This window comes from Ceratotherium simum, chromosome 9 (genome assembly GCF_057802395.1).
Source record: "Ceratotherium simum simum isolate JZ-2026a chromosome 9, ASM5780239v1, whole genome shotgun sequence".
NCBI classification, from domain to species: Eukaryota; Metazoa; Chordata; class Mammalia; order Perissodactyla; family Rhinocerotidae; genus Ceratotherium; species Ceratotherium simum.
Genome location: NC_141908.1, coordinates 51063576 through 51080668, shown reverse-complemented (window position 1 = coordinate 51080668; position 17093 = coordinate 51063576). Strand labels below are relative to the sequence as shown.

At 36.2% G+C, this 17093-nt stretch overlaps 1 protein-coding gene across 1 annotated transcript in view; it reads left to right on the top strand.

Moving 5' to 3' along the window:
* The window catches only part of METTL8 (methyltransferase 8, tRNA N3-cytidine), a 90233-nt gene that overhangs the window by 60277 nt on the left and 12863 nt on the right, over positions 1-17093 (top strand). The window contains 4 exon segments of the mRNA XM_014785859.2: positions 7124-7494; positions 8881-8930; positions 14107-14170; positions 15381-15520. Of these exon segments, the coding sequence (XP_014641345.2) occupies positions 7124-7494; positions 8881-8930; positions 14107-14170; positions 15381-15520 (625 nt within the window).

Below are 17093 nucleotides of genomic sequence, written 5' to 3'. Positions count from 1 at the left end.
CATCATCATTTCTCAATCCCTCTTGTAGCAACATCAGTACCCGTTAGATGGAGCAAGTGTCAGCAAACTCTGGCCATGGGCTAAATCCAGCCCACTGTCTGTTTTTATAAATAAAGTTTTATTGGAACTCATACATACTCATTTGTTTACATATCATCTATGGCTGCTTTTGAGCTATATCTACAGAGTTGGATAGTTACAACAGAGACCATGTATAGCCCACAAAAACTACTTACTATCTGGCCCTTTACATAAAAAGTTTGCCAACCCCTGAGATAGAATTTTCAGGACAGATTGATCAGCTCTCCTGAAACTCGCCAGGGAAGGATGTTTGCATTCCTGTGTGCAAGCTAACCATAGTGAAAATCAGTAATCCCACTGGTAAACTGTTGTTCTAGTGACTTTAGTCCACAACTGAGGCTAAAGTTTGAGGCAAAGGTAGCTGTGGAAACTGAGCTAATGAGACAGCCATCGTTAGCTGCCCTTAACCAGTAAGCGGGCAGTGCTGCTCAGTCTTATCCTGCGGCGTCGTTGATAACCTGTCTTATCCTCTGGCATCGTTTGCTGTTCCTTAGAGCAGTTCTCCTTCCTTATCCTAAGTATGAATGTATCCTGGAAGGTGGACGGGAAAGAAGAGCACCTGATCCACAATGGACTCATTCTATTTTTATGAGCTCCAGCCATGCAGTCCCAGAGTGGGATACAGCCAGGGAGTGTTGGGATGGATTTGAGGGTGCATACCAGTGGCAGTTCTGCTTACAAATCAGCCAACATTGCATTCCTTTGCAGGAACTGTGTTACACTATTTCTGAGGAAGTATAATTTTGCTTCTTTGCCAGCAGCTGCACAGACGTATTTTCCACATTACTCAAGCTTCTGCTAGCGGCCACCTGGATGTGACAGAAAGAGTCAAGCCTAAACTGAATTAAAAGTCATCAGTCAGCTTAATTCATTTCCAGGAAGTTAAAAATTATCCACAGTATATTTCCTGATAATATGAAAAACCAAGGATTTTTTTCACGCTTTTTTGAATATTTCTGTTTAGAACGTAAATAGATAAGCAGTGCTGATAATGTTCCCTTTAAGTGCTCTGTACATGGCTGCCTATTTTGGCCTATTTATGTTAACAATGAACTTGAGTGAAGCTAATGAGAAGGTTATTTTAGGGCCTTGGAAACCGCAGTAAAGGAAAATGACAGTTCCCACAGAACCATAGTGTGACTGAAATAGAAAGGTGGTGACTGGCCTCTCTCTATAGAAGCAGGAAAAGCAGGCTCGAGAGGACTGATGTTACTGCTTTGAAGCATTTGGTTTGCTTATTAGCATGTCCAGTCTCTGAGCAAGTTTTCTGGCTGCTGCGGAGACACAGAACAAAAGATTCCATTTTAAAATGACTCAAAGTGATTGAGGTTTCCGCTGGACCCCTCTGCGTCCCCCTGTAACACTACTCAGTTCAGTGGACTTCATACATGTCAGGGAACCGCTACAAGGAGAGAAACACACGATGAGGGTGACCGTTTCATCACACTTAAGCAGGGTCGCACAGAGCAGCAACTGAGGCTGCTCTGAGGGTGGTAAAGAAAGAAAACGTTTGTCCTGAAGAACTATGTTGAGTGACAGGACGTTACAGTAAATACCTACCCAGCCACCCAGTCCAGTCTCACTGGGGATGATAGACCTGCTAGTATGCAGAAGCCCTACATCGGGCTTCTAATTTGATATTTAGTGTCTCTGATGAATATGGGTCAAGGTGAATAGATCCATTTAAAAGCTCTACTCCCAAACTTGGTGCAAACCCAAAGGAAGCTCTGACCCAGTTCTTCTCCCAGTGCCTCTGTTAACCACCATCTCTTCTTATCTAGGAGAGCCGGTTTTCTCCCACCCCAAAATATTTCATTTGCAGATTATTATACAGCATGAGCACTGTTTATTGATCTTATCTCACTTATTTTAATGCCACTGGGAGGAAATACTCGTTTTTCTCCCATGCTGGCCAACTCTCCGGCACATTTCTTTTGGTCTCTGTGTGTGTCAGTCTCTCCTATCACTCCCATTTCCCATTTCTCACCAATTGTCTCAGCTGTTGGTAAGAACTGAAGTCAAGAAACACCCTCACAATTCTGAAAATAAGAACTTATCTATCACAAATAGTACAGTCTTTTGCTGTGGGATGGTTGACGTTTCGTTTCTGTGATTAAAATGTATAGCATCCAGGCTCTCATTAGCAATCTTCCTTTCAGTTAGATGCCCAGATTAATGATGTTTAATTCCACATTTCCTTGTGGTAATTTCTTTTAAATTTTATTATAGCTCATATTTCTTTTAAAAGCAGGTTAATTCAGAGAAATGAGAAAGATACATTTGGCAGTTTTTGAGTTAACATGATTATATTTTATAATTTCCTAAAAACATCTCCAGTGTATTATATCTCAGTTGGCTATTTAGCAAATGTAATGGGTTTGTAAAACTTAATAACAAAAGCAGCTGCTATTTTTACTTAAAATATCCTTGTAAATAACTGCCTACCTAGGGTGAGTTATCTATGTCAAGCAAAAGAGTAAAAGAATCCCACTATACCTTACCTTGTGAATACTTTACCACTTGACCATGTCCCATGTGAAAAAAAATAGAGTAGCTAAAAATTTTGTGTGCTGATAAATTTAGGGTACTTGTTTATAAGTCAGCTTTGGTTGTTTAAAATTTCTTCCGGTACTCTTGGAAATACACTTTTCATTTCATGACTTCAAGAATTTTCTTTTATTAGACAATGAACTTTATCAGTGACGTGGAAATTTCCAACTTTGAGAGCTCAGGTATTTGCATAATCGATGTGTAAAAATAACTTTAAGTTGCTTTTTATTACAGTGCAACTTAGAATAAATTTTTGTAATTCATATTCATTGTATCATGTATGTCACATACATAAATGGTTTAATTCAGTTTCTTAGTTGTGATATTCAGTGTGATTCAGGGTGAATTCTGAATATTTAAGTATAGTTAGTGTGTCACATTCCTTCTTCCCCTCAGCAGTATTGAATTTAATAAGTGAATAATTGAGAAGTTGCTTCATCTGGCTGTGGTTAAACAGATCACTACATCCCTTTTACTGCCGTTGACATGGAGCAATTAATTCTGAATCATCAACCTAGGAAAGTAAAAGGAAAAAATGCTCCTCTAAGAAAAATTGATCATCAATATACCTGTTTAGAAGGTCAAATGGACAAGATGAAGACAGGGCCAATTTCCCCACACTATATTCTTTTATCATTATTCGCCTGAACTTGAGATGAATTAACAGCAGGTTGAAACTAAATTTTTCACTCATGGTCAGAAAAATAGCTCTTCCAATTCCCCTGTTAGTACAAATACTCTTGCAGTTCAGAAAATTAAATTATACGCTGAAGGTGTTTATGTTGTCTCATAATGATGAGTTTGATTGACCTTCCGTAGGGTCTCGGAAGCTGTCACATACTTACTGGGAACTATGGAGTTGCCAGCATTGGTTGGAGATACTGCTGAAAGCACAACTTTAAAAAGCAAAAAAAAAAAAAACTTTCCAGCCCATCAGCCTTTACCCCAGCCCATCCTGGGAGCTCTTTCTCTCTGCTGTTTCTATCCCACACACCAGTCTATTGTCATAGAGCATTTTATGTTCCCATTGCTCATCATAATTTCTTCATATAACCTTGCATAGTTTATATTTTATATAATTCAAAGAATAGGGTTTAATTAAATATGTATTTTGATCTGTTTTTGTGAAGGTTCACTCTAATCAGCATTATTTTTACAATTTACTTATACTGATTATAAGTCACACTGAGGTTTTAATTTCAACTTGATGCCTCATAATAAGAGGAAGTAGAGAATCAGAGAAACAGAGATTATTTTCAGAGATATTTTGGAGTGGGTTAATATTGATTTTTCTGTTTGGAAGGCAAGGTAGTGTAATGGTTAAGAGCATGAGCTTTAAAGTCTGATAGACTTGATCCAGGTGCACTGGCTCTGCTCCTTCTAGCTAGGTGACCTTGGGGAAATTTTTTATTCCCTCTGACCTTAAATTTCTTTGTCTGTGAATTGAAATAATAATATGTCTATCTCAGAGATATTGTTAGGATTCATTGGGAAAAAATCCAAGTAAAGCATTTGACATAGCGCCCAACACATAATAAACACTCAGTATGTGCTATTGTTGTTATTTATAAAGTTGTTGTTATTGGTATAATGATTTATGTAATTGTTTGGTTTTTTCCTCCCTATTCCTGAGTGGGAAATACTTGAAAAAGACTTGAAAGTATATATATTAGCAGACCTTGACCATCGTCTTCTAATAGTAATCAGATCCTTTTTAAAGATTGCAGAGGCTAGCATTGAATTTAGAGACTTGATATATTTGGTGTCTGAACAGATTCCAGGTACCTCACTGCAGATTCATTTTCTTTATAAACTGTGAAAATTAAAACGGTAGTACAGGCTCCTATTTATGACAGCAATCAGGTCCAAGATTTTGTAGTTTGTAGAACTGACAATGTTTAATGTTCTCCATAAATTCATGGGGTTTAATAGGAAAGTACGTAGACCTTTTAGAGCTTAAACAGGCTTTAGAAATACTCTAATTCAATCTGTCATTAAATGAGGAAACCCTGTAGGCAAGTTGAATGAAGAATTCAACTAAGATTTTTTATCTTTGTGTAAACTGTGCATAAAACTTTGCAAAAGAAAGAACTACCTAATAATCATTAAGTTGTTACCATCACTCCAAATTTTCATCTGATTATTATAAATGAATATGAAATAAATTTTAGAGTTGCAGTCAATGTATAGACCATTCTGTGGGAGTGTTTTCTCTTAATATTATCCTTTCAACTTAATTTCTAATATGGTTACTCTGTTTCAACCTGCATGGTTTGCTTGGTCATTCCTATGTTTTTGAGTTATTTCCCACTTTTTCCTATTTTTAAATAGCGCTGCTATGAAAATCTTTTCTTTCAAGTTATTCCCCCGCTCTCTACCCCTCTCCAATTAATTCCTAGGGCATATACCTGCAAATTAATCAAGGTATAGTATTACATTATAGTTACTGATAGGTAGGTTCACGAGTTGCTTGCTGTTGGAAACTCAGATACTAGAGATTTGACTAAATGTCAGATCTTCTTAGGTGGTTGTTTTTATTAAGCAGAAAAATCTTTTACCAGCATAGAGTAAGTTACAAAGAGAGTTTTTAAGGTAAAAGGAGGAAGCGAAGGTGTGAGAAGAACCTGGGGAAATTTGACAGTTTCCTAATTCCTCCTGAATCTGATTTTCAGAATGTTGTTTTGTTTTCTTACACAGCATATCAGGTATACTCCAGTTTTTAAAAATAGAGATAGAACTATTTTAAAGATAAATAGATAACATTTTTAGATTAACCATAATTAGGCTTCCTTCCATTAGTGCAGATGTGAGCATTTTTTGGACTTCAACATCACATAATTCTTTTGTTACAGAGATCTACTTTCATTTCTCAGACCTTAAATACAGATATGAGTTTCTGTCTTTATAGCAGTCCTGCTGCCAGATACAATTCAGCTTTGATGGAAAGGAAGTCTTGTGGCCAGATGGGTGGAGATCCATGGTACAAGGCCATAAAGATAAAAATGGAAAGAAAAGGAAAACTGTGAGGGTTTCAGGACAGGGCTCTGTAACAAAAATGAACCTGACTACAGGCATTGCTTATTCTGAGAGTAGGGGCTTCTTTAAAATTATGAAAGAAATGAGTCCATTATTTTTACTTTTAGTTTAGTTTAATTTATTTTTGGAATAGATAGTAATTTCACACAGATCAAAATTCTTCCTCAAACCCAGGTCCCTCCCCAGCCACTCAGTTCCTCTCCTTAGAGGCAATAAGTGTTACTAATTATGTGATTTCCTTCCAGAAATGTTCTGTACGTATACAAGTAAATATTTGTCTATACATACCTGTATGTTTCTGTGTATGCACACACATGTATTCTTTTTCTTTTTCTTTTAACGAATGGTTGCATCATATACATAATGTTCTACACTTTGCTTTTTCGCTTAACATTAAATCTTGGAAATTATTCTATATCAATAGAAGGTTTTCTTTTCTTGGAAAGCACTTTAAAAATGTCGCGTGTCTACACTGTGTGAAAGTAATTCTTAACCTAGGGATTAGGCCTAGGAATTAGGCCTGGTACATAATAGGATCCAAGAAATGTTTGTAGAATGAGTGAGGGAGTGACTGAATTAATTATTTTATTAATTTAAGGTACAGATAGAAAGAGGCAGAAAACTAAGAATTGCCTGAAGCTCTGAGACTGTTGACCTAACCCTGCCCAGGGAAGTCTAAGGGGTGACTTCACCAAATGTATATCTCTTTTAAAAAGGCATCAGAAACTCTCTAAGGCTTCATATTAGGAGATGTCAGTAGGAAGAGATATCTCTGGAGATGGAGGAAGAATGGAGTTATGGGATGGCCCTGGACTCCAGGAGTCAGGATATGTGGTTCTGGTTCTGCTGTGACAGGGCTCTGGGACCTGGAACAAGTGGGTTCATCTCTCTGTGCTGTTCTCTCTTCAAATGCAAAACAAGGGGGTTGGAGTAGATTATTTCAATGGAACATTCTAGCTCTAAGATTACGTCATTTATAATTTTGCAATTTCCTGTCTGATTACCAGTGTGTTGAAACTGCATTTACAGAGACATAAAAAATGAGGTGTCCTTTTATCCTATTATCTAAGATAATAAAGAGCCTTGCAGGTTATTGGTAAAAATGTGATTATTAAGATTCCAAGATTAAACTATAGAAAGAAGTTTGCAATCATTATATTCCTCACAAAAATTTATTGGCCAAACTGTTAAGACAGAAGCAGATTTACGGGGGTAGGACTAAATACCCTTTTGACACATTTTGAGGGAATTAATATTCTGTAGTTTTAGCCTTTAAGAGGTAAAAAAAAAATCAGATAAATAAAAATTATTATAATATTAAAGCTACTCAATAATAAATATAATTATTACAAGTGATAATGTATGTAATATATTTAACAGTTATTAAACATATTTAATTATTAAAATAGTAAATATAATTCATAGTAAAATAAACCCTTTTTTCTCTTTATTTTAGTTAAGTATGAGAGCGAAGCTAGTAAATATTGGGACACATTTTACAAGATTCATAAGAATAAGTTTTTCAAGGATCGTAATTGGCTGTTGAGGGAATTTCCTGAAATTCTTCCAGTTGATCAAAAAACTGAAGGGAAGGCGAAAGAATTGTCATGGGATCACGTAAAAACCAATGCTGCAAACTGTTTTTCAAGAGTGCACTGCCCTGCTGCGCCTGAGTTTAAAAATCATTACAAGAAAAGTTCTAGCTCGTCAGATGATCAAAGCAAAGCGGTATCTGATTTTTCCAGCCTCAACTCTGAAGAACACAGAAGAGGACCTCTGAAGACTGAGTTGTTTCCTGGGAGCAACGCCACTTTCAGAATCCTAGAGGTACTGTACTTCAGGGCAGAGACGAGAGGTGGCAAATCACTTTCAAGTGTACATTCCATGTCACTTTATTAACCTTCCAGATTTTTCAGGGGTAAAATGATCAAATCTAACTTGTTAGTGTTCAGTATACTTTATGCCTAAAAAATATTTCAGGAACTCATCTTTAATCAGTCAGATTTTAATTTTATGCTTTTAATTTTTTTTTAATTTGTCTTTTTAAATTTCTAACTTGAAGGCAGTTTTACATACCAATAAAGTTTTGGCTATAATTTCTCTCTTTCTGTTATTACCCCTTTTTAGGTGAAATAGAAATAAGTGAGATATATAATTTGCTGTAATCTGGTGTAGAACTTGATTTTCTATTTTTAAAAATAGAAAATCTTTTCTTTCTGATTATAAAGGTAGTACATATTGATTATAGAGAATTTGCTAAAGAGTAGATAAGAGAAATAAAATTATCTACAATCCCACAAACAAGGGATTTAACCACTTTAACATTTTGCTGACTTTTTCTCCTTTTGTTTATATTGTTTTATATAGTTGAGCTATACTGTACCTGTATTTTGGGGTTTTGCTTTGTTTCTATTTAACATTATATCAAAAGCAATTTTCACTATCTTTAAAAATTCTCTATAAACATTTTCATGGCTGCAAAATATTTTACCATGTGGAGTTCTGTAATTCTACTTATCTGTTTTCACGTGACTGGGCATTTAAATTGTTCTCAGGTTTTCTACAGCAAACATCTTTGGGTATAGACTTTTCTGCATTTTCTTTTACTATCTTGGGTTAGATTTACTAGTTCATAATTTATAAAAAATTTTAATACTCTTAAAATATATTGCCAAAATTGTTTTCTAAGAAATTGTACTAATCCCAATTCGTGGCAGGTTATATCTGTTTCATCACACTCTCATTTGTTGGAATATTCCTATTTTAGTGCTTTCTGCTTTGTTAGACAAAAATTATAGCTTGTTTTAATTTGCATTTCTTTGATTATTAAATAGGTCACATAGTTCTTCAAATGTTTAGAAGCCATTTGTACTTCTTTTGTGTTCTGTTTATTTTCTTTCCTTATTTATCTGTTGTTTTTTTAAAGTGAGCTCTGCCCTTGATCATATTTATTGCAAATGTTTTTCCACAGTGTGTTGGTCACCTTTTAATTTGGTTTATTTTGGGTTTTAGTGTGTAAAAATTTTAAATGTTCTCATGGCCAAATTTCTCAGTATTATTCTTATGATTTATTCCATTGCTTTTGAGTTTAAAAAACTGTCCTATACCCAGAGATGCAGTAAATTTTTCTAGTTTTTTTTTTCAATAAAAAATCTGATGTTGGTGAGGAAAATTTAATCTTGTTTTTATATTTGTTTATTCTTTTGACTTTAGGTTGGCTGTGGTGCTGGAAATAGTGTTTTTCCAATTCTGAACACTTTGCAGTGAGTTTTAGAGTATTCTCTTACAAAATTTTACATATGTATGAGATGTTGAGAAATCCTGGAAAAATGTTGTCATGTATATGCCAGTAGTGTTCTTGTTCCCATATAAACAATAACTAAAGCAAATTTCAAAAAAAGTATCTTAGTCTTAGTGTCTAATTTCATGTGAACTGGGGATTACTCTTAAAATAGTGTTTAACAGCCATGGGTTGTCCACCATGGGTTGAAGTAGTTTTTTAAGCTTGCGTTTAGATGGATGAGAGAATAAGAAAAGAGCAAGAGATTTGATCTTCCCACTAAACTGTGCATTGCTAGACTTCAGAGATTTATTTGCTCCTCCGGGATACAAAGGTGTCATTTTACACATAGAAAATTGAGTTTAAAGTTTACACTTTAGCCTTCATTTTATTTTGTCATCATTTCTGGAGCCACACCCGGTATAAAACCTTCCTGTGTCAAATAGTTGTCTCTAGGCTTGAAATTGTTTGGAAGTAACAGCAACTAACCCTAGGACTCAAAAAAGCAGAGGGAACAGAGATGTTCTCCTGGCCTGCCCTTCCTGTTCACATATATGTCTTAGTATTTCTATGATGAAGAAGACACACCTTACAAAACTTTTCTAGCACCCTTTACCTATGGCTGGTCTGTCAAGTTCTATTTTTTTTTTTTTAAGTTTACACAATAGCTTTCACATTATTTTTCCATTATAAAATCAACATAAACACACCGCAGAACATTTCCATTAGAGGAAAAGGAGGGGGAAATCACCTATCATCCTAACATAGCTGCTGACAGAATTTTTGTTATAATTCCTTTCAGTCTTTTCTCTATGTGTATTTTTAAATTTAATGATGCTGTTTTTTTAACTTTTCGTTATGAAAATGTAAAAGCATTCAGAAAAGTAAAGAATAATATATTGAATTCTCATATACCCACCTCCTCGATTCAGTAATTATTAACATAATGCCAACATCGTGACACTGTCTTTTTTTTGTGTGTGAGGAGATCAGCCCTGTGCTAACATCTGCCAATCCTCCTGTTTTTTTGCTAAGGAAGACTGGCCCTGGGCTAACAACCGTGCCCATCTTCCTCCACTTTATATGGGATGCCATCACAGCATGGCTTGCCAAGCAGTGTGTCGGTGCACGCCTGGGATCTGAACCGGTGAACCCTGGGCTGCCACAGCGGAGCGCGCACACTTAACTGCTTGTGCCACCAGGCTGGCTCCTCACTTTCTTTTTTTTTAATTAATTAATTAACTTTTTTGGTGAGGAAGATTGGCCCTGAGCTAACATCTGTTGCCAATCCTCCTGTTTTTGCTTGAGGAGAAATGTCGCTGAGCTAACATCTGTGCCAATCTTCCTCTATTTTGTATGTGGGATGCCACCACAGCATGGCTTGGTGAGTGGTGTGTAGGTCTGCACCCGGGATCTGAACCCACAAACCCTGTGCTGCCAAAGCAGAGCACACGAACTTAACCACTACACCACCGGGCCAGCCCCGACACCTTATTTTTAAATACTTATGACATGTCTCAAAAAAATCAGGACATTCTTCATTACTTTTATAAATCTAACATAATAAATAGTAAGTAATTCCCTAATATCATCAAATTCCCAATTAAAGTGGCCAGGCAAAAGTGAAACTGGCAGATTTTCAGTTCTGAATGGGCTTTCTCTTTTTTGTATTTATTTTCTTTGTTTTCTCCTTTTCCAATTTCTGGGCCGAAATGTCCTGTTCTTTTATACCATATAGCCAGGTTCCTTCACCCCAGTGATCTCCAAGCTTATAATACACACAAATCTACTATACTGGCAGTTGATTAGTGTGTTACCTTATGACTCATCTCAAGGTATTATTTAGCATGTCATTTCTTTATGTCTTGTTTCTCCAACCACTGTTTATATTCCTTGAGGTAGAGAACATATTTTATCCTAATCTGATTTTACAGGTAGCCTAACAGTGCAATATAGATAGATAGAGCTCAATACATATTGACTGATTAATATCTCTGACTCCCCAGTTGTTAGTTGTATTTTTTTCTCTCTACTCTCTCCAACTAAAAATCGCAAGCTCTTGCCTCCTCACTCTGTCTTTATTCTTGGCTGTGTCTATTTTTGCCTCACATCCATATTTTAGAAATCACTGTAGCTCAATAACCTGAGATAATTAATTCATCTTTAGAAGGCATCCAGTGATTACCTTTCCAAAGGGAGGATTAGACTTTCTCCCCCCACCTAAGAAATTATATTTTATTACTTTTCGAGAGTATGGGATTAATGTTTTACATTTTCAGAATATTTTACCATAATTAGACCTCTGGAATTGAGAGGTCATACCATTCTCCAAGGATCATTTAATTCTTAATCCCCCTGCCAAGAGAGTGCTTGGTGGTGTGGTGGTAGCAGAGATATTTACACCTGCTTGCTGGGAGAAGGGCCAAGGCAGTCAGCTGATTTTACAGAAAAGCTCTGGAAAGTCATTGGGTGGTCACAAGACTTCAGCTTGGGCTGCTGATACAGTGGGAATTCAGTCTCAGAGGTCATGCTGCCATGCTGGTAGGACACATGGCAAATGGCACATGCTTTCCCTTAGCTACTAGACTGTTCTGTATCTTGTGGGTGTTTAGTAACCACTGCCAAAAGGTAAACTGCATGCCTTTCATAATAAGTTAGACGTGCCAGTGTCCAGAGAAGCATTTTGAGTTATATGGAAGTTTTTACAGAACCATGTTAAGTTCTTAAGTTTTTGAGTTCCTGGAAGGCAGAGGCAGATCTTCCTTTAATAATGATGATGATGATAGCAACAGCAACAAAAATAATAATAATGACTAACATTAATTAGGTGCTTGCTCTGAGTCAGGCACCTTTCTAGAGCCTTTACCTATATGAATCCTCACAACCACCTTAGATGCCGTATTTATCTCTGTTTTAAACATGAGGAAACTGAGTTACAGAGCGATTAAGTAACTATTCCAGGGTCACACAACTAAGTGGTAGAGCCCGATTCACGTTAGGCAGTCTGGTTTCAGAGCCCTCATCCTTAGCCATCATACCACATATTGCTATACATGTCTGAGTGTTTATTGAGAACATTTCAAACACATGTGACCACCCAGCAAATTACAAGTGACAAATATATGGATTTCATAGGAAACAATAGGAGTATATGCTACAATAAAGTCTTTATATGGGATAGCTGAGAAAAGACAAGCAGTGCAAGTTTTAACTTTGATTCAATACTGGTTAACTTTTCATAACAAAATCCTATTCATCATTCTTTAACTTGTTTGGACAGATCTTAATTTGAATGCAAATCTCTAGTGGCACAGAAAGAATGAGTTATACATGAACATAGTATTCATCAATGAGTAGCATTTAAGAGTATAATCTGAGCCTGGGTGAGATTTTGCTAAATGCATATTTGCGCTTGTCTTCCATATTTATTTAGAAGTCCTCTTTGCTTGAAATGCCTCCTGAATCAAATTAGAAGTTCTAATGATGTGCTTCAAGGCCTGCCTGTATATACTGCGACATCCTGGTTTGGGCTCTTGAGATCAAGTCTGCTTCTCATCCCTGGCATGTGACTCCCACCTCTAAACCCTAATACCATTTCCCCTTTTCTCCACTTAGCAATGCCATCCTTCAAAATTCTTAAATCTTACACCTCAGGGTGCCTGCCGTATCCATACTTCTATAGAAATTGTATAAAACCAATCATGTCCCCAACTAGGCTATAAAATCTACAAGAGTCAGGACCATACTTATAATTACTGTTTAAGGACATACTGATCTCTTTCTGTGATTTAGACACAGTACTAAGCAATATGATGCAAGGATTACTTGATAACAGCATACAAGGTATGATCAGGAAGGGTACTGACCCACAATATTCAAAGTATACACATGCCGGTTAATAACCATGGTCTAGCCATTGTTACCGAGTTTCAGATAAAGGCCAAATAGAACTTGCTTAAGTTCGGTGGAGGCCAATTAAAATTAGTCAAGATTTTCATATGGGTAAACACCACCCCCCCAAAAAAAAAATTTCCTTATTTTATTTACATTTTGTAAATAAAGCAACTGAGTCTTGGAAAAGTTAAGTCAAATTCACAGAGTTAATAAGTAGCAAATCCAGGATTTAAACACAGATCTATTTGGCTCCATAATCTGTACTCATTATTTTATTAGACAATTTCATTTGCTACTTTGTATTCTAATGCTTGGTACATATATGTGGCTCAATAAAAGTTGCACAATAACTTAAAAAGATAACTAAGAATATATTAGTGTCTTATTTTTTATTTTTTTAATTTTTTTTTAAAGATTTTATTTATTTATTTATTTTTCCCCCAAAGCCCCCGTAGATTGTTGTATGTCATAGCTGCACATCCTTCCAGTTGCTGTATGTGGGACGCGGCCCCAGCATGGCCAGAGAAGCGGTGCGTCAGTGCACGCCCGGGATCCGAACCCTGGCCGCCAGCAGCGGAGCGCGTGCACTTAACCGCCAAGCCACGGGGCTGGCCCATCTTATTCTTTTTTAGAAGTTGTATTTACATGCTGCTAAATATATATATGTATTTTATATATATATATATATATATTTTTTTTTTTTTTTCCCCCTGCCCCGTCAGGGCATCAGAGCCTCTGTGAGAGGCTCAGGAGCCAAACAAGTTGTAACACACAGGAAGAAGAATGAAGCACCAAGGGACACAAGGGTTTGAGGGTCCTTGGAGAAGGGTAGAACTTGGCTAAGCTAAGAGAAGCTACAGACAATGCTGGATGGAGGCAGAGAAGAAAGAATGCCTGTGAGGGGAGGGGCCAGGAGGAGGATGGAGCAATGCTGATGGATGATCTTGGATGTTTCCCATGTGAGAGTATGTTGGGATATAAGGCACGTAAGCCCAAGTAATGGAGGACCTTAAAACCAGCACAGGAATTTGAAAGTTACCCTGTAATTAATAAGTGTTTGAGATACTCCTGGTTCAGAAACAACATGAAGACACCCATACAGCACTATAGAGAACAGTACCTAAAAAGAAGAAACAACAAGCAAAGTGTCATGCAAAATTCTATTAAAGAAATACTTCTTAACAAGTTCAAACTTACAGTTTCTTTTCTTCTGTAGTCTGAACATATCTGGACTCGAGATTGAAATATTGCTTCCATTTTCATAGGAATGCTCCAGAGTCCTTTCTGTATTGTTGTGATTTTGCTTCTGGAGCTGTGGAGCTTGTAAAGGTATGCCTTATATTTTCTTTAAAGAGAGCCATATAAGAATCTAATTTGTGTGCTGTTGAAGTGATTTTTTTGAAATATTTCTGCATCAAATGTTATCTGTGACCATTTTAACTGAGCTTTTAGTTTTTCTGAGAATCATATCATCAACTGATGCCTAAGATATTACCCTAAAACAATAAAATTTATTATGAATTTAACATAGAGTTCAAGGGACTGGTACACCTAGAGAGATCAACAACTCCTGCAAGGTGATATTCATATTTATGTCCCTAGGCGCTCATTAAATTAATAATTTTGAAAAAAAAAAGTCTGAAAAGGCATATATTACAAATCTAAAATGTCCTAAACTGTAAGGAAAATAGTGGGGAACCTGGACTTGTTTGACAAATCCTCGAATGCTAGTGAGCATTACCTTAGCAAGAAGAGGTAATTTTAGGAAACGGAAAAGGAAAGGAAATTCCAGTAGCAAAAAGGTATAGTAAACACATGAAACAAAACTTCTGATAATAAGAGTTATAGTTATTCATTGTAGCAATTTTCTAAAATACTGAAAAGCCTAAAGGGGAAGACAAAATTCACCCATAATCATACTTCCTAGAGTCCTAGGGTGAATCAATATTAATATTTTGGTATATATCCTTCTAGTGTTGTTTTTGTAGGTGAATTGTGTGTGTATATGTATATACTCTAATGCGATTTTTTAAAATAATGGCTGTATTGAGATATAGTTCACATACCATAAAATTCACCATTTTAAAGTATACAATTCAGTGATTTTTTAGTATGCAGATTTGTACAGCCATCACCATTATCTAATGTTATGTAGTATAGGATATTTATATTTTAAGCCAAAGGAGGCCTGGAACAAGCAGTGGGAAAGAGAACTTAGGACCGTCTCAGTGCATCTGAAATAACATTGGGTAGGCTTCTAGCCACGCTGCCTACTGACTCATAAAGACTGCCCTACTCCACTTTTAAAATTAAAGAGGAATTCCAAAGAATATTTGTTATCAAGTCCAAATGCTAGACTTAATTTTTTATGGCAGCTTGAAATAAGCTAGCAGAATGCAGAATCAGAAATAAAGTGCATTCAAATTTATAGAGAAAAGGCGCTTGGGAGAAGTAAAAAATTTGACCTTTTTATTTTAAGAAAATACTAAAAGTCTACTAACTACTTTTTTTTTTCCTTTTTATTCCCTTATCATGACAGTCGCACTCGTCCTACAGAGCAGCCCAGTGTTGTGCCTTTGTTCATGACGTTTGCGATGATGGCTCACCGTACCCTTTTCCAGATGGGCTCCTGGATGTCATTCTCCTTGTCTTTGTGCTCTCTTCTATTCATCCTGACAGGTAAATGAAGATGAAAGGGCAAAGCAAGTGTGTAAAGCCCCTTCATCAATAGTGGTTTTCAGAACTATCAAAGCAAAAATTACAATTCTCGAGTTTATTTGGTGAACTACGTTATGTATAATATGCAGTCTTTTCATTGCAGTTTTTCCTTTCTTCAGACTTTTAGAAAGAAACTGGTCAAACTACTTCATTAGTGAGCTTTCTGTCACTGTCAGAATGAAGTAAGCATATTCTGGCAAGACACATACCTATTAAAAGTGACAATGCTTCAAGGAAATTACAAATTCAGAGCAGCCTAATAGACTCCCAAGAGGGAAATTGTACTTGGTGATCAGAAACAAACATCTTTGATTTAGCATCTTATTGAACGTTCGTGAAGAGGTGGGCGCTAAATCTGTTTGGCTTCACACAGGTCTGTCGACGGGCTTGAAAAAATTTGTTTTAAAGAAGCCCACTAAGGAATTAAGGGTTATCAAGATTTGTCAGTTTAACCTTGGACATTTATAATGTAAGTTGGCCTAGTGCCATCATTTAAATATTTATGAGTTAAATTTTTTTGTTCACACAATATTTTGAAACAATAAACATAGCTTTTCTCCAGAGAGGAAGCATAAAGAGATATTACTAGCAATTAAAATGATCACTTTTATTAGAATTTTGCCACCTCCTATGTATTAAGGCACATGTGTGGTAAGTGTCAGGGGTTGTGCCTTTGTAAGTTTCTAAAAATTGAGTTTTCTCCTGTGGTAGTAGATTCAGCCCGGGAAAGATCCTCTGGTAGTAGATACAGACTTGACATCAACCACTTTTTGATGAATGTGACCCTTTCCCAAAGAAACTGAGTTACCATGTGCTTCTTTCTTTGCAATTACAAGGTCACTAGGACTCTTTACAGTCCTTTTACTTCTCATTCCAAGATGAGCATTTTGATTACTTGTGGAAAAACAAATTAGATTTCCAAATAAATCTGAATGAAAGAGATATTTGCAGCTGGTGAGATATATCAGGTTCCATGAAGCTACTTTTTCCTCCCAGTTTCTATAACCTATTTCTTTCTGCTAATTTGTTTAGACTATTAGCATTATTCAGGTACTGGTAGAAAGATGTCATCTATGTATTTTGTTTCATGGTTAAAAGGATGGAGTAGGTGGATAGAGAACAAGATTTTCTATATGACACCCATAACAGGAAATGTTTAAATTCCAAATAAGACCACAAAGAGAGTATTTGAAATTAGTTTAGATAGTGTATTTTCTCATGATTTGAATTGAATGTTAAAGAGAAGGGGAAGCAGATGTCTTGGAAAGATTCGTTTATAGTACAGTATGTTCATTCTTTTTATTTATTATAAGATAAATTCAGATGTATCATGTCATTAGCCACTTTCTCACCTACATGGAAGTGATCTAAAAATAAGGTGAATGAGTGGAAGGAGAGCAATAGTAAGCGAAAAGGCAAGGCAGTATCTTTGGGATCATTTAGGACTGTGGTAGTAGATTCAGCCCCAGGAAAGTTCTAGAAAAGTGGCTTGCCAGCTTGGAAAATCCATGCACAGATGAATGGCAAGCAGTTC